Source organism: Tasmannia lanceolata, unplaced genomic scaffold, assembly GCF_043159265.1.
Source record: "Tasmannia lanceolata isolate RefF3 unplaced genomic scaffold, GAP_Taslan_0.1 ptg000019l, whole genome shotgun sequence".
In the NCBI taxonomy this organism is placed as follows: domain Eukaryota; kingdom Viridiplantae; phylum Streptophyta; class Magnoliopsida; order Canellales; family Winteraceae; genus Tasmannia; species Tasmannia lanceolata.
This window is the reverse complement of record NW_027518696.1, coordinates 11,861,929-11,880,985: the sequence shown is the minus strand read 5'-3', so window position 1 is coordinate 11,880,985 and position 19,057 is coordinate 11,861,929. Positions and strand designations below refer to the sequence as shown.

The 19,057-nt window shown below is 36.5% G+C and overlaps 1 protein-coding gene and 1 non-coding gene across 2 annotated transcripts in view; both read left to right on the top strand.

The window, feature by feature from the left end:
- Positions 1–14,297, top strand: part of PLDP1 (phospholipase D P1) — a 50,328-nt gene extending 36,031 nt beyond the window's left edge. Inside the window, exons 13-20 of the mRNA XM_077361974.1 lie at positions 1,361–1,471; positions 1,901–2,047; positions 3,061–3,258; positions 3,462–3,563; positions 9,811–9,942; positions 11,567–11,632; positions 13,654–13,715; positions 13,819–14,297. Coding sequence (XP_077218089.1) covers positions 1,361–1,471; positions 1,901–2,047; positions 3,061–3,258; positions 3,462–3,563; positions 9,811–9,942; positions 11,567–11,632; positions 13,654–13,715; positions 13,819–14,068 — 1,068 coding nt within the window. The 3' untranslated portion in view covers positions 14,069–14,297. The remainder of the gene's footprint in view (positions 1–1,360; positions 1,472–1,900; positions 2,048–3,060; positions 3,259–3,461; positions 3,564–9,810; positions 9,943–11,566; positions 11,633–13,653; positions 13,716–13,818) is intronic.
- A 1,540-nt stretch (positions 14,298–15,837) lies between these two features.
- On the top strand, positions 15,838–15,921 carry LOC143853591 (small nucleolar RNA SNOR75). The gene has a single exon (XR_013237208.1). It is a non-coding gene; the product is annotated as a small nucleolar RNA SNOR75 (small nucleolar RNA).
- Positions 15,922–19,057: the final 3,136 nt, after the last annotated feature.

Below are 19,057 nucleotides of genomic sequence, written 5' to 3'. Positions count from 1 at the left end.
CGAACCGAAATTTCGGGATCTTGGCCGAAATCCGGTAAAAAAAAATAATTAAATAATCATTTCGGAAATTTCGGATGGAATTACCGAAATTTGTAATAATTTTTTTTTTTAAATTAAATTTCTCAAAATTTCAGCCTAAATTTCCGAAAGTTTGGATGAAATTTAGGAAATCCGAAATTTTGGATTTCGGATGAAATTAAAACTATGCTTTTAAACTTGGATATCATTTATTTACTTGTCCTAAAGCTGTTTTTATCCTGCGAATATTTTGCACCTTGAATATTAAATGGAAGTTTTTGGAATTACATGGAAATTTCTAGAAATACTAGATAAGCACAAATAGTCTCTAAGAAACCATCACATAAGCAAGACAATCATCTATAATGATTTAACAAGATCAAACATCTAGTGGCATGTATTGTCTCTTATGTACGGAACATTGAGGTTTAGAAACCTAGATATATCTCATGTTTTGAAAGTTGTTGGTCTTGTCATTTCTTTTACTTTTCAACTTTCTCATCTTATTAATGGAATGAGCATTAATATTTCTTGTATGTGTGTTTTTTTGTTATGTTGGTGCATGAAAAGGAATCAATCTTCGGACTTTGGTCCGGACTTAGTTCGGACTTCAATCCCTACGGAAGTTGACACATGTCGGTCGAAATCTACACGTGTCAGTGGAAGTTTAAAACCATGCTTGGTAGGGGTTAATCAACTAATTGACAACACATAAGATGAGTAGCTAGCCAAGAAAATTACATGTTGGGAACTCTTAAAATAACATGCTTTACCTTTTATACTATCGATGTTGCATGGGTTCTTCCAAACAAGCAAAGCACCTATGTTGGATTCAACACTGATGATTTTTTATTTTCTTGTTTTTTTTTTTTTTTTTTTTTTTGAGTTGCACATTACATGCCATAAATTTTTATTTATTGTATGTTTCCATCCATTGTCATAGAAAGCCTTTATTGGGAACATAAAACACTATATTTTAATTACCTGCTAAGTTCCATCATGTAAACAATATTAATTTTTCTAAATTGATTACATTTGATTTTGACTCCATGAAAAAATAATTTCCAGGGTTCCTAGAGTTGAACTCTTTGTTCACGTGTTAGATTTTGACACTTGTTCATGTGCCTGTGCAACATAGAAAAACTACTTGAATTTGGTATGAAAATATTTGTTTGGTTTGATCTTGCTTATGTTCTGGGAAAACAATAAATATCAGACATGTTATTTTATCAAGTTTTGAACTTTTTCTCTTTCCACGTATTATGATGTTAACATCTTTATTTTCTGTTTTTTTTTTTGGGTAATGCTTTAACTACTACTTTAATGGCCCTCTTATGTATAGGTTATTAGGAGTGTTGGGCAGTGGTCTGCTGGAACAAGCCAAACCGAAGAGAGCATTCACAATGCATATTGCTCTCTCATTGAGAAAGCAGAGCACTTTATTTACATTGAGGTGATCAGTCTATATAAACCTGATTTGTAGTTTTTAATGTTGATCATTATTAGCGTTGTATTATGTTATGTTTAGTTATAGGGTCATTCATGTAATTTCTGTTGTGTTTTCTTTCCATATTATTATATGCCAGGGTTGGGGAATAAGACATACTTCCTAACTATCATTCTCGACAATGCATCAAACCCTAGAATGAGCACAAATACATACTAAAAAATTATCACATAAGAACCCCCCAACCTCATAATGGCTTAACAACTTAAAAAACTTAGTGACATGCGTTGTAGTGTATGTCTGATAATTAAGTACATACCACATTTCTCATGTAATTCATATCCTAGTACGCATATAACATTAGAGGCAAGTCCAAAATTTCATTTACTGTTCATGTTACTAATTTGTTATGTTAATTGGCCATGTGCTTTCCAGAATCAATTCTTTATATCAGGTCTTTCAGGAGATGAGATAATACGGAACCGTGTTTTAGAAGCATTGTACAGACGCATTATGCGAGCAGATAAAGAAAAGAAGTGTTTCAGGGTTATTATTATCATACCATTGTTACCCGGGTTCCAGGTACTAATACTTGGCAAATTTCCTAGCAGTTGCATATGACCATGGTTTTAAATTTCGCCCGAAATACCAATATTTTGGATTTTTTGGATTTCGGTCAAGACCGAAACCGAAATCACCTGTGTTAAAGTATAAAAGATAAATAACGCCTTTCTCCAAAAGCTTAAGATTTTGGAGTAAACTGGTAGTTTAACATGGTATCAGAGTCAAAGGTCTCGAGTTCAAACCTCCTGGATAGCAAAAATCCACATGGGATGGTTGGCCCGAAGTGGGACCACATGTGCCACGTGTTTGCCAAGTGGGCCACACTTGCGGGGGAGTGTTAAAGTATAAAAGATAAATAACGCCTTTCTTCAATAGCTTAAGCTTTTGGAGTAAACTGGTAGTTTAACAACCTGAAACCGAAATTTCAGCAGGAGTCCCAAATTTTGGATTTTTGGCCGAAATTTCGGGGACAGTGTAATTTTTTACATTTTTTCCCAAGATTTTGGCCGAAATTTCGGCACAACAATGAAATGTGCTTTATTTTTTTTCAATGATTTCTGGACATGGAGACGAGTGTCGCTTGACACGGAGTGTCAGACACGGCGAACCCCCAAAATTTAGAAACGGGGATACAGCTAAAATAGAAAGTATATATAATTATAATTTGCCAATTTGGATTCGTGTGTCGAGTTTCGACACGAATACGAGTTGTCTGACATGGCAACATCTAAAAATCTAGAAATGGTGATATATACATACACATAAAATTATTGATTATTACACAAATGTCAACACACCCACATTAATTCTAACACTCTTAGCAGTACATTTAAAAGTGTCGAAAGGAGTGTCGACACATGTGGACACTCGTGTCGTGTTGGACACGGTAGGACACGTGTGTCAGCAGTAAATTCAAAGTGTCGGCTAAATCATAGTTTTTTTTACTAAATTTCGGTTTCGGCTATGTCCGAAACCGAAATTTAAAACCTTACATATGACAAGTCACTTGTCTGAACTTACTAATCTGACAGGGGGGTCTGGATGATGCTGGTGCCGCATCTGTCAGAGCTTTATTGCATTGGCAGCATCGTACCATTTCCAGAGGACCAAATTCAATATTGCAGAACCTTTATGATGTGGTTGGCCCTAAAGCTCATGATTACATCTCCTTCTATGGTCTCAGAACTTATGGTAGACTTTGTGATGGTGGTCCGGTGGCTACTAATCAGGTGAATTGCTTTATATTTTTTCTGTTTGTACTCATCATTGTCAATGTGATGCCCCATAGTGGATTAATACATGGTAAAATACTATCTACTTAATAAATTTGAACATATAAAATTTCTTAATGAATGATAAGTCACTACTTCATTTTTTGCACTCGAGAGCATATTGTCAACTTAGTCTTGATGTATTAACTTTTCTTTATCAGGTGTATGTGCACAGCAAAGTGATGATAATTGATGACCGTATGGTCTTAATTGGATCAGCTAACATAAATGATAGGAGCTTGCTAGGGTCAAGAGACTCCGAGGTATCATTTCATTTTTGTTTTGTTTTTCTTTGTATTATATTTTCCCGTTGTTTATAATGTCTAGGGGGCTCCTTTTTTGTGAACTACTAGTGATAGACTGATTACCTTAAGTTGCTTCGACTGCATATATGCTTTTTTGCTTGAGGATTTTTTATTTTTGAATCTTAGTTAAATAAAAAATGACTATTAGTGATTGCAATAATATATCAGCCCTTAGTGGATTTATTTTATGTTTATTCTAATGTATTATGTTAATCTGGGTATGTTTTCTTTTATTTTATGGTAAAGGGGCCGTTTCATGCTCTGGTTTTTTCTTCGATGCCCTCTGGTTGTTGAGAATATTGACCCAACATTTTAGAGTATTATTATTATGGTCATCTGCTACTTATGTCCTTTTGTTTTTGTCTTGTTCTTTTCCTAAATGCATAAGGAATTATATAACTGAAATCAGAAACCAAAAATATTAAAACTCAATTTTGCATTACTAATATTGCCACTGGATTTACTACAAATATTAAAACGCAAGTTTTCATTGCTAATATTGCCACTGGGTTTTGTCTCTGAGTCCTGTAATAATAAATGAAAAATATATAAAAATGGTGATTGTAGGTTCCAAAGATATCTTTGAAACAAGATATTAATTGCTTAAACTAGATACTGAGGCACAAAGTTACACCTTCTGAAAGGTCAAGATTTCTAGAATTGTTTCAAATTGGATCTTGCCCTTTATCAGTCCCTCTTTGTTTTAAAGAACTTGTCCTTGAGTTTAATTCCCAACACTTTCATCTTCTTTTAATTTGATTTGGACACTAATAATATGAAAATCTATACAATGAAATCGATACTGAGAGTATTGTTACGATCCAATTTCCATGGATCTTCTATTCAATCTTATGCACGCTTCCCTCATTGACCTGAATAAATGCATCATTATCAACTTTTCACATCAAGTTGCTGACCCTCAATGTCTTTCTTTGACACTTGATCAAAATTTGAACTTCCATGGAAATAGAAAATGGATTTTTTAGGACTTACTGAATTAGAAAATGCATTTGCTGGCACATCTAAAGCGGCTTCTTATCTTCATAGACAATTCCATCGAAGGTTCATCTAATATATTGTCTTGATATTCATCGAAGGTTCATCTAATATTCCAATGACTGTTTCAGTCTCCACAAATATCGCAGATGAAAATGATCACTACTATTGTTCATTGCTCAAAAATCATTTCTACAACAACTCAAAGCTCAAAGGTTTTCTGTAAGTCCCTACTTTTGTTGGCTCCTCACTAGTAGCGCAGGCATAAAAGTCAATCTATGGTGCTGCTTGAGCTCAACTGTTATTTTATCATGCGCTAAAAGTCACATATGCTCCAACCTCCAAGTGATCCACTTGATTAGGTGTTGAGGTTTTGTGTTTATCTTTCCCTTAGAGATTCACTGTCTGTAACTTCATGCAATTGATCTTCCTTTTTGGACATCCATGGAGTCCATGAATAATGAATGTCAGAAGTCGGAATATTAGACTTGCTCTAGTACCAAATAATGTAAAATTTTGGGAGTCCTAGTTTGAAACTCAAACAGGGGTATTGGAGGAAACAACAAAAATTCTGATTAAAGACTCAAATAAGAAGCAACAACTTCCAATTCTTCAATTCTCAAAGCATAACAATAGAATAACTAAACATCCTTTAGAACATAATATTCATACTTAAACAATTTTAAATCCACTTTTAATCTCAGCTGTTGACTGTAATAACCCACCCTAATAACCCTTTCCTAAAATATTTAGACGAATCGACGATGACAAGGGGAATTTTTATAACTACGGATGGTAGGTCTCAAAGAAATATTCAAAACGAGATACAAATCACTTGAAATGGATTCTCAAAACACAAAATTACGTTTTGAGTGGTCAAAATATCTAGACTTGGGAGCAATATTCTCTTTTTCATTAGATGTGTTAGTCCATGATTTTATATTTTTATTTTTGTTACATATTATATGGTCAGCATGTATATGTTCGTGCACATTTCTCTCTCAACTCGAGCAAGTCAATGATTGACTCTTGGAGTTTCTTAAAGTATGTTCTTTTTCATTTCATTTCTTTTTACAAGTTTTTCTTTCTTTTGTGCTTGTCTCAATTCTGAGGTATGGTTGCTGCCAAAAAAAGTAGAGGCACAGCCTGAAATTCAACGTTAAAATATGGTTTGAAGGAAGGCCTAAGCTAAAAGCGGTAATGCAAACTTCAAGCAGGCCAAATCAGGGGCAGAGCCAGGAATTTGCAGTTGGGAGGGTCGGGGGGGGGGGGGGGGGGGGGGGGGGTTGGGGGGGTTGCATTGGTCATTGGGGGGGCCATGGCCACTAAACTAGCTAGGCATGCATGTATGTATAGCCATGCACCATAAAAGGAATTTTGCAAGTCATGGGGGGCCATGGATCCCTTCAAGCTATATGTGCCTCTGCCCCTGAGCCAAATGCTCTAAGATTGGCATCAAGTTCTTAACATCACGAGCTAAATGCGACAAACAGCTGTCCTATCAAGGTCAATTTTCTACTTTCACAAAAATGGTTAAGAAAAACAAAAAATGGTTAAGAAGGCAAGGTTTTTAGATTTCAATTTCGGTATGCATTTCAGCCGTGATGGAAATGGAAACATGTTGGTTTTGGATGAAATTTTGAGCGGAAATCATGGAAGCATATGGAAACATATGCAAATGACAAGCATTTAAGATGAAACTTCAATAAGTGCTTGAATAAGCACAAATACACGCTAAAAACCATCATGAGCAAAAAAAACTACCCATAACGGTTTAACAACATCAACCACCTTATCACTTGCGTTGTCACACTTGTCAAATAATTTAGTACATACCTCATTTCACATGTAATTCATATAAATTTTATTATGTTGCACGCACTTGTATAATATACCAGTGACAGATTTTGGTTTCGGTGTGCGTTTCGATGGGTTTGAAAACAATTTCGGTCATTTCATGTTGATTTCAGTGGAAATTTAAAACCATGTAAAGGCTCTTTTTTTTAAATTGGGGACCATCCATCTGGAGTGGGACGGAGAACTTCTCATGATGGTGTTGAAGACCTGGTGAACCGCTAGTAGTTCACAAGTCGTGTCACGCCCCCAAACCAAATTCCGGTTTAGGCACATAACAACGCCATATATTTATCAGCCACGAATATGTAAGGCATTCTCATTGGAACCATGCAATAAACAGAGCCACTAAAACAATAACTAATTAATTAACTATCAGAGTAATCAATGCGGAAGCTAAAATCTCTTATCCAATGGACTACATCAATGTAAACCAAATGAATTACTTAAAGGTTATTCTTACTACTACTATTGCCTTAATCACTGAAATAAATGAAATAATAAACTCCTAGATTGTCGTCTTTGCTCACTCCCAAGCCCGCGCAACAAGCATCATACTGTTCTCCACCTGTAACATAGAATGCGTGGAAAGAGCTAACGCCCACTGAAATAAATATGTCTACACTAGTAACATGATGTTAATCAATAGAAACAGATTAACTGGGAAGATATATAAAAACCGTAACTGGCATAGCAATCTAGCTAACAAACTGTATAACTGGCATAAACATGCGTAACTGTAATTGTAACTGTGTCTTATAACTGTGCCTGATGCCTAGTGTAATGAGACTAGTACTGCTAGACTACATAGCCAACGGAACCTGCCTACTAACTCGTAGGAATCCGAATCCCAACGATCTCGTATGGGATTACAAACCCGAAAATACTGCGTATGGTGGAGCTCTCGAAAATACTGCGATGAGCCACAACTGCAGCTTGATCCGTGACCTTCCTTTGACTGCCTAGAAAAATTCTCATACACTAGTAATCATGCAAAACACTTCGTCTCAAGGACATTAACTTTTGCATCTTTACTCGGATAACACCATATCCTGATGCAAACTGTGACTAATAAAAGTCTATCTGGCACATACGTGCATATGGTAGATCCGAACTAGGAGTCATACCATACTGTGAATATTGACCCTTGTGTACACTAACACAATCAATATTAATCAAGACATGTATAAACTTTGCATAATGAATCATATTCAATATTAGAATAACTATGGTAGAACAAGTCTACTCACCTGTGGTACTTGTTTGATTTGTCTCCCACGAAGTAACTTCTTCGATCACTGTGTAGTATCACCTACAGTCCATATTAACCCTTAATCAACACCTTGGATTAACATCTAAGTCCTCATGGGCGGATCTGTGCCCTCAAAAAATTGACCGGAAACTTCTCAAAATTTTAGCCCAAATAGTGCATTCGGGTGTTTGAATTGGGCGTCCGAGCCACCCCCTCGGGCGCCTTTGAGATTTTTCCCCTTTCGGGAATTCTCGGGTATGGGTGTTCGGGCGCCCGACCCTTGCCCTTCGGGCATCCGAACCTCGCGATTTGGGTTTTTCCCAATCTCGCGACAACACAAGTTTTCTCCGATTTTCTACCTGAAAGTCCTTTCTTCTTCTACCTTTAAACATATTAAACGTCTTAATAAATTATCTCTTATTTTCTTTTAATTGATTAGGGAATCCAACGTGGAAATACGCTAAGATCTTCGAGAAAAACTAATTTTCCCTCAACCCTAATGAATGGTCCTTCAATCGAAGAACAAAAGGCTTGATTAAATCAATATAGATATGATCTCTTCTTTATTCTCAAGAGATCTAAATCTTTGTAGGGAGTAGAATAAATCATGATTGTATTTTACGTACCTCTTGGAAGACAGATTCCCCAAACTTTTCTTCGTTGTCCTCTCTCAAAAGCTCCACACGATTTCTTTTAGGGTTAAAGTTCCAAAATCTGTAGCTTAAGTGTATATTTATACTCTTTGCTAGGAGTCCTAATTTAGCAGGCTTTTGGAAACCCTTACTCATTCTAACTAGGAAACTAGTTTATTTCTAATTTTTATTTTAATATTTTATAACGGAACAAAAATACCCCCTCCAAAAACGTTTTACGTTTTGGGGTATTTCAAGTCGCATGAGCTATTGTCCTGTATCTGGCTTTAGCAATATACCTTGCAAATATGGCCTGCTTCTTGCTTTTCCATGTGACTAGATTACCCCCACCAAACGTGCAGTTGCCACTATTGGATCGTCGATCAATAATTGAACCAAACCAATCTCATTAGCATAACCTTCTACACTCATATAGTCATATGACTCTCTTGGCATATAGGATACTTTTGTTAGGTGCCCCTCTACGATACCCCAAAATTCTTTGAACCACTTATAAGTAGAATGAGGTGAATGCATAAACTTTCTAATCATGCTCACGTCATAGCAGTGACATTTAAATGATATAAACATGTAACCAATAAGAAGGGCAAGAATTAAAGCACGGAATTAATGTACTTTTCAACTAGTGGTTGTGAAATCTGAGTAATGGTCTCATTCAACAATATAGTTTTTTTTTTTCTGATTTGGTGGTACTTTTACTTTTGGAGTTCTTAAAAATCTCGGTAACCACTATCAGGCAGCACAAACCTATAAATGACTCAATTGAATCTGCACATGGAACCCTTGAGATTGTGTAGCAACTTATATTGTGCATCGGGAGGCTTCAACCATCTTCAAAAGGTGGGTTTCTACTTTTGACCTCCATTCCATTGTGTATAACAGTAGTCAATCCATTATAAAGCTATCACAAAATGGGGTATTGCATCATAGATATAACATCAAATGACCATGAAGAAAAGATATATCATCAAAAGAGATCGGCCAACTTTTTAGACAAAGATTGTAGAGGTTTTCTCTTGAAGTAGAAACAAGGGTAGAGGTTGAGTTCCATTCATTAGAGGAGAGTATTGAGAGTTTGAGGCAGCAAACTCGGATTTTTCTTGTTATTATGTTGTGAGTGGTATATTTTTAAGATTTGAGTACTACAACTCCTTGTACCAAGGATTGTTTAGTATTTTAAAGTCATTCAAGATTTAGTGTTTAGTACTTTAGTGCACTTGGGAGCTCTGATCTTGTAGAGTCGGTCCCCTGTCACTTAATAAATTCTTGTTAAAAGTTACCTTTTTGTACGCCCTATCACTCTAATTAACAATATTTATCTTTCCATGGCATAGTTTATCTCCTTTGTACATGCTAATCTCATCATCTTTTCCTTGTTACTTTTCAGTATGGCGTCATGCTTTTCTCATTGTTGAGTTTCAACCATGGCATGTCAATGTTTCTTTTACAGATTGGTGTACTTATTGAAGATAAAGATTTCGTGGATTCATATATGAATGGAAGGTCTTGGAAAGCTGGAAAGTTTGCTTTTAGTCTTCGACTCTCCCTATGGTCTGAACACCTCGGTCTTCATTCAGGAGAGGTTAGTTGATTTGAACAAATTGTATATTTTCTCATTGCTTTTATAGAGTTTAGTTTTTATTTACTGCTTTAGTCCTCGCTGGAAATTTTTTATAGTCAGTGGCTTCCTGTTGGTGTGAGTGATGGGACCTGTGAAAAACAAGGAACAATTTTTTTCCTTAAAAAATTTGTATTTTTCTGACTTGTACTTCTTCATCTTCATGATTTTCTTCCCACATTAGGATTATTATCGGTACATTTCTTTCTATTAAAGAAATTTTGTATTCTCCCCTATGGAATTGATCCATGTAATTTGTAACAAATCATTTCATCAAGAAATTATACCAAATCACTTCATCAATTGAACAATCCATTTTTTCTCTTCATTTATATACCACTCATTTTCTTCATTTCTCAGACCAATGTCATATTCAACTTGCTTTCTCTATTTATCTACTCTATCTCTTCACTGGTGCCCGTAAGCCCATCAATTTCTGTGGCACTTTCTTATATTAAACTTGACATCTTTGTTTATCAATCAAACATCCACAAGCCTGCTGCTCTCACTACCCAGAAGTGACCATATCTTCCTTATTCACACCAGCTTTCTATTAGACTATTACCACCGACATATGCCCTTAATTGCCTGCCACCGTATTCTAAAAAAACTGCTAGTGCTAGTGCCGTTGTGTGAAAGCATGGGTTTGAACATAGATTAGCCAAGTGGCATGGGCAAGTTTATTCAAATGAAGTCTATGACTTAGCCGAGTGAAATGAGTTTTTCACTAACTATGCTAAGTTCCACTGAATTCATAGAGTATTTTGGAGCCCTTCCCATTTCCCATTCCAGTTCATCCCTTTCCATCACTCCCTACTTGATGCTGCCTGCCCGTGTCATTTGTAATTCCCTTACTGTGCTAAATTTTCATGCTTGGGTTTTATAACGATGGGTAATGACATGTTAATATATTTATGCTTGTGTTGCACCAAGGCCTTGTTTGGATTGTAGGAAAACATTTCCAGAGGAAATTTTTAGGAGATTGGATGCAGTTATTAATTCATAATACGGCATGTACAGAATGAAAACTTTGTTCTCGATTTTACGAGAATTTTTATGACATTGTTTCTTTTGCTTCTCTTCCATGGAAGTTTCATTTTCTCATAATGTATCCTAATTTTTGAACTAATTCTTTTTCTGATGATCGATTCAACATCTGATAAAAAAGATATACCTTGGTTATATTTCTTCTCTTCAACAAGTTTAGTAATGAGCATAACAGCACTATTGTTCCAATGGTGAGAAGAACCTATGATTAAAGGCAAATGATAAATTTTAGGGGTAACATTATAAATTAAAGATACCTCCCTAAATAAAACTTGAAATTTTGGTGGTTCGAGTTACTTCTTTTCATGTGTAATCGAACAAATGAAAAGCATGAACTTTTGGAAAAGTTTTTCTTTTCCGAAGTTTTTTAGCAAATTATTGCAATCCAAGTAGGGTCTAAAGGAACCTCATGTCCCTGTTTAGTTGTATTAGAATAAATCCCAATGATAACTAAAGAATATATGACTTGATTATGCTATTTGGATTCTTTGATTGTAGATTTTACTTATCTAACCAGATATGATGTGTTTAATCCTTTCAGATCCCTCGAATCAGTGACCCTGTGGTTGATGCAACCTACAAAGATATTTGGATGGCAACTGCAAAAGTAAGAATTATAAAATATCAAATGTTTGATTAGTGAGAGTTCATTCTCGTACTTTGCATCAACCTTTGTCGTTTACTTTTTTTTTTTGTTTGAAAGATGACAATTTCATTGATATTAGAAAAGCATTGGGGACCACGAGTCCCGTCCTCCATTACAAAACATCAATAAGACCGGGCTGGGCATACCCAGAACCAGATAAGATAAGCCTAAAAGAACACCTTCACAACCAAAAAATGAAGATTTCCTTCACTATACCATTCAGTCTTGCCTATGTTCCCAAAGGAGAAAACCTACGTCAGTCCTTTTTTAAAATCCAAATTCTACTTCTTAAGTTAACACCAATATTAACAAAACTCCAGAAGTTCATAGGACCAGAAGCAAACACACCCAAAAGGCTTCTTCTCCATCTATCAGATCAACAGGGACATAGAAGCAGACTTCCTTACCCAGAGCATTTCTCCAATTCCTCCAGAATGGAATTGAATTCGTCAAAGACCAATTCCTCCTTCAGAGCTTGGTCTTCTTCATTTAAATTCGTATTTTCCGAAATCTCTACACTTAAATTCCAATCCTCCAGCCTCCGATGCCCAACATCTTTCTTCGCTTCCCATTCCAACCTCCTGTCTTTTCTTTCATCCATCATGAATTTGACAACCTTCGCTTCATTGTGATTCTTACCTCCGTGCAATAGACCTTAAAAATGACGATACAAATTGTCACGCCCCGACCCCAGTAAATATTGTCCAGTTCTGGGTTTTCCCACCCTCTCCCCGGTTTTGTTTTCCAGCAGCACTAACCGTGCCCAACCCACTCCGCGGGGCCCACCCCTTGGAGATGCTGAAAACACGTCTGCACAGGGAGAGTGGGAATTCACATATATAGCCCAGCAACTTTTCCTCCCTTTCTGATGTGGGATCTCACAATTCCTTTACGGGCGAAACTATGTATAATTGTTTCCCACTTTTTAAGCCATAACTGCTGCTTATGGATCATGCTTTAGCCTAGCAGGTCGGTTCAAGACTTCACTTGTTCAACTCAACTCAACTCAACTCAACAAAGCCTTAGTCCCAAACTAGTTGGGGTCGGCTAAATGAATCCTTTAGAAAAAATTCATGAAGAAGGAATCTACCCGGCTCTAGTTGGGGTCGGTTCAAGACTTCACTTGCTGACATACATAAAAATGTTTATACATATATGTGGCATACTTTAATCAATTATAATCATTGTCCCTATATTTCTGAACTTTCAAGACCTAATTTAAGATTTTCAAGATAAAGTGGTGGAAAGTGATTCCTTAAAGTTTTGGCAAGACTACTACTTTATGAAATATCTGCTGATATGGAATTCTTGGACTCATTCTGCTCTCAAACATCACAATAGATGTTTCACACTCGTCTTAAGTGGAATTCATGTTATTCTGTAGCTTTTGTCCTTAAGATCCCCGGGTTATGTTACCATAAGAATCCCCGCGGAGAGATTTATGCACTAATCTTGGCCCATAACCCATCAATATAATTAATCTTTTTTTAACCCGGAATTTATCTAGGAACCCAGGGCGGCACCTAAAATTTTAATAATAGAAATAAAGTAGTACAAGAGGAGGGCATGTCATCTCGCCTCTAAAACCCATACAAAATACAAAGAAATCACACCACATTATAAAATACTCATTTAACTCGAACATTAGGAATACCGAGCTGATCACATCTAACAGCCCCGCTCGTGTCTATTGGGAGATCCAACCAGTTCCAAAAAGTATCATTGTGTTGTAGAACAAGCATGATTAGCCAACGAATCTGCAGCACAATTACCTTCTCTATACTTGTGAGATATGAAGCAATTCATACTAGAAATGAGATCCTACCTTCTAAAGATTGAAGATAAAGAAAAAGGCATGTCGAGGACATTAGAAAAATACATCCAAATTTCACACAACAATATAATTTTTCATTGTTATCATTTTTTTTTAATTGTCAGAATTCATCTCAAAATAAATAATTTATGTGCAATCTTATTGTCAGACAAATACAATGATATACCAAGATGTCTTTGCATGTGTTCCCAACGACCTTATTCACTCCAGGTATGGTGTGACATTTGGTTTTTTCTTCGCTTCATTTTCCTTTTGGTGCTTTCCTTCTAGGTCGAAGATCCTGACTGTTTGTTGATATTTTGATAATCTGCAGAACTGCCATTAGACAAAGTGTGGCCCACTGGAAGGAAAAAATTGGACATACCACCATTGACTTAGGGATAGCTCCGGTTAATTTAGAGTCTTATCAGAATGGTGATGTCAAAGCTACAGATCCCATGGAAAGATTAGAGTCAGTGAAGGGCCATCTTGTTTCTTTTCCTTTGGATTTCTTGTGCCAAGAAGATTTGAGACCAGTATTCAATGAAAGCGAGTTTTATGCATCTCCTCAAGTTTTCCATTAAGTTTTCTGCTCAGCAAAGATATCTCTATAGCCCTCATGTTGTATTATTGCATCCATTGGAGAAGCCCACGCCCCTCTCTGGTATGTATTTGTACTGAAATTCGCAAAGTAAATCAAAGGAATAGAAAAGAGCAGCTTCAGACATGGCTTTGTTTAAACCATTGCCTGTCTACTGTTATGTATACTCATTATTAACAATAAAAGGGCATTGGATGATGCCTCTTATCTTATTCTTCAAATTTTTGCTGCCATGTTTTGTTGATGATAAGTTCCCTTCATCAATAATCTCTCCTCTTTTCCCAATACAGTCACCTACCTTCATCATTAATCTCTCACCTTCACCATTAGAATTTCTTTCTATTAATAAAATCTATTCTACCATTAAAAAAAAAAAAAAACCATTAATTTTAAAGTTTTCTTATCAAGGAAAGGGCTCATGTCGTGATGAACTGACCAAGAAGAAGTTAAATTCCAAGATCCGAGAATCCTAGACAAGGTTCGTTGAGTCAAAACATATTGACCTAGTTACAGGCATGGTTTTAAATTTCGACCGAAATCCGAAATTCGGGACCGAAACGATAAGGCACCGAAACTGTAATTCCCGAAATGTACCAAATTTCGGTTTCAGCGAAATAATTGATAAAATGATATTATTTTAATCCTTTAACCAAATTTCAACAGAAATTATCGAAATTTTGGCTTAAAAAAATGACATGAAATTTCGCCCGAAGCCGAAATTTAAAACCTTGGTTACTGGTTTCGTCCTACAAGTGCAATGCATTCAAGGCCGAAGAGGGGTATCTATTGATACCTCATTTTTTAGGATACTGAACTGATACTAGTCACCCCAATGGAAGGGACCATGATGAAGTAACTTATTTGTGATGAGAATTGGAAACTTGAAAAGGTGCAAGTCTAAATGATAATTAAGATAGGATCTTGAAAGCTACCTGTATTTCAAAACTACCAGAAAACGAACCTGTCTGAGAAGTTCTCTGCGGAGTAAAGCATGGGAGCTACATTTAAACTTCTGAAATATCCCATCGGTATGGTTTTATAATCTTGATTTATGCGATTGACTTGAAAGGTAATAACCAGAGTCACACATATGTCATTGGAGTTTTTATACGGTGTTCGCAAAAATCCAAACATTTCATTTGTTGGACATCAAATACGCCAATCCAAACACTACCAAAAACACAGTGGGCCCACATTGTTTGGATGATCCAAAGCGTTCATTTGATGGGCCCTGACATAGATAGGGTGTGCCCAAAAAATCAGCTCCATAGGATCATCCAAACCCTTCAATCTGTGGACGAACCGTCAACTGAGGGGGTCTACCTTACACAAATTGAAACCACAGGGGGGTGTACTTGTAACTTTTTAAACATTTGGGGTTAAGTTGAATGTGTGAGAAACCACAGGGGGTCTAAGTGTATTTTTCCCTATACAAATCAGTCATGGACCCCAGATGGTGGAACCCTTCAAAATGAAGGGTCCAGATTCCTTAAACGTTATAACAATACAGCAGACGTAAAAATGAGAAAAATGAGTATGGTTTTCGTAATTTTACCCACACGGCATATGTAAACCCTAAATCCTTCCCCTCTTATAAAATGCCTCCAAACCCTTAATCCTTGCAAGAAGATTCTCAGGCCTCGTTCTCCTTCACGCGCATGCTAGAATTTTATTCTTCGTTTTCATCTATGAATGTTTATACTTGTGTTTCAGACCTTGTTTTTTTAGCAGAGGAATAAAGAAGAAGGGGTTTCTCAGTGATGACAAAAGTGATGACGAGTCTGAAATATCCATTCTCTAAACCCTGATGTAAAATGAGGCATTTGTCTGAGAGAAATCCCCTTTCACTCTCCCTTCTCTTTAGCTTAATGATTGAAAAACCCTTCTCATTAAGATCATTTTTCCCCCTGTTTTTGTTTTGTAAAGCTTCTTAATCTAGTCGACGGGATTTTTCACTTCCTGATTGACTCGTTCCCTTGAAGCAACATTAGAATTCTCCAATTTCCCATTATTTCCTACTCGGTGCTCTTTTTTTGCCCGGTGGAGATCGGAAGTCGAGTACATGTTTTATAGTATTTCTTTTTCATATTTACAAGTTCATGGTAAAAATTAAGGGGAGTGATAAATCGACCCTCATATATCTTAAATCCACACCCTCTGTCTCTCTCTCTCTCTCTCTCTCTCTAACCCAGAGGAGAGAGAGCTCGGATCGATTTAAGATATTTCGGGGTCGATTAATCACTGCCCAAAATTAATAGATAAGAACAAGCCCATGATGAAAGTAAATCCATAATAATGAAATTTAACTATTTCTAATGAAAAACAGGTTTCTGAAAGAGATGGTGATTTATCACTATGCCTCAGGTCATTCTGTTTGCCGAAACTGGTTCGACCAGGTATTCTGAAATGGTTCTGAGGCACAATTCAACCCCAAGCAAACTGGATGGGTAGAGAAGAGTTGGCCTAACCCCTGAGACATTAATGTTAAACTCACTGTTTAAAAACTCTATCAATCGTCGACTCAGGCTAGTTGACTCCTTTTTACCCTGGCCAAGTTCTCGTCTGTCTCTGAGGCCGAGTTTTTCCCAGCCAAGGCAATCAAAACTCCATTGACTCACCCGAGTTCCAGCCTTCAGCCTTCTTTTTTAATCCTTTTTGACATTTGTAATCACACTTTACCCAGCTGTTCTCTTGTACTTCTAAAAATAATAGTTTGGGTTCATAGAACAACCGCATAGATTTCACATAAATGCTTAAATTATCAAAATATAAATCCAGGAAACAAATGAATTGGCCGCATCTTTACATACTTAGTAGTGGTTACACAGAGACTGCTTTCATAGAAAGACCATGACCATTCAAAATTTGCACATAAAACAGAGAACAATCTTATCCATTGAAGAGTGTCCTCTGCAGACTGATCCTAATTCCTAACAAACCAGAAAACATGGGCCATGAGGAAACACCAAGACTTATAGCCCCCATGAAAGAGATGGTGGGAATGCTTAATTTAAAACAACAGACATGCAAAATAATCAAAAGGTAACAGTAGAGTTTGGTAGATAAGATTTAAAATCAATGTATATTGTTCAAATGGACATGATGTAGCTGCCAAGCTTCCAAAAGACTGTCAAAACAAGCATGAAAAATACAATAACCGACTTCCCAAAAGATGGTGTCTAGAAAAGAAAGACTTGTAGAAAATGAGATTAGAAAAGGAGAGGAAGACTAGAAATTTGTAGGAAGGAGTCTCAAATCAATTTCATTCAATTATTCAAATCATACTAAGTGTTTCCAACAAGTGGTATCAAAGCAAGCCATCCACACGAGTTGGTGATGGGTCAATGCGAATGAAGGCTAAGAGCCAAGAAAACCAAGAGGTTGACCTGTTTTGAAACACACTTTAGGACCTAAATATGATTAATGAGAATTTTCTTCAGTCTATACAGAAAACTTCCCATCTAACAGTACAAGTGATACCGCCCACATAAGTTTCAATTGTTTCTAATAATAATATTTCTTTCAATCCCAGTTTTCACATAAAGTAGTTAGAGAAGTTCTGATAATAGTTAGTCCTAATAAAAATAAAAACACTAAATTTCAGAGGTATCAAGAAAAAAAAAGAAGAGAAGAAGGGGGGCAAAAATCCTAATAAAAACAGAGAAATAGAACACAAAAAACATCATATGTAGAAAACTAGTAAGAAATCACAAAATACAACGTGTGAGAGAAATCATTCAACAATCTAAAGAGCAAATTGCAAAGGGAAGACGAAAAGCTCTAAATTGGAGAAATTTAAAAGAAAAAGAAGAGAGAGAGAGAACCGAATTACTTGAATTATTTAAGTATAGAAGCCAGGATTTTTCGAATAGTAATTTCACTATCTGTTCTGAAATGTAAAAGAAATCCGCCCATACAGTGGAGAAAGAAGTCCTTCGGTACCTTAGAAGCTAAATTTTAGGAGGGCCTGTTCAGGAGGAATGATAGATGCAAGGGCCTTCTTTATGCAAGGGCAGGAGAAGGGCGTCATTTTTAAAGTCGGTTGAGAAATTGAATTCGGTTTCACTTCCTGAAGTGGATCTATTCAAGGGCCCTTCTTTAGCCCTTGCATAAAGAGGGACCCTTTCTATGCAAGGGCGGGAGAAGGGCCCATGTATAGATCCACGTCATTTTTAAAGTCAGTTGAGAAATTGAATTCGGTTGCACTTCATGAAGTGGATCTATTCAAGGGCCCTTCTTTAGCTCTTGCATAAAGAGAGGGCCCTTGCATCTATCAGACATCCTTAAATGTGAAGCATAATTAGGACCAAAGCACAAAAGAGTTAGTCCCTATTACGTGAAAATACAATTGAGTGTATAACTCGAATGTGTTGTATTAATTTTTAGGCGGATAACACCACTAGGGCAGCAACTCAGGTCGGGTTTTGGAGAACCCAACCGTACCCGAGATATATCTCGGGTCGGGTTTTTTCACGTTGACGCAATTTTTTAAGGAAAATTCTTGTTTGGCAAGGCAACTCAACTCATAGAAGTAGAAATTACACTCACATTACACTTGAATCAAACAATGATGTAATTGCACTCACATTACACTTGAATCAAACAATGCCGTAATCAAACAATGTTGTAATTACAATCAAACAATGCTTAATCAAACGCTTGAATCAACTCAACTCATAGAAGCAGAAATTACACTCACATACAATAACAGTGGGTGCGTGGGTTTTCACTTTTAACTTGTAACTAACAATAGAAAAAAATGTACATACTATAACTTATGTAACTCGGGTCGGGCCCCTTCAAACCCGGCTCGACCAGAGATTCATGCGGGCTTTTGAATGCTCAACCCGGCTCGACCCGAAACCCATGAAACCTGAACCCGACCCAGGTTATTTTCGGGTCGGGTCGATGCGGGTCGGGTAAAACCCGGCTCGAGTTGCAGCCCTAAACATCACAATAAAAATAATGGTGA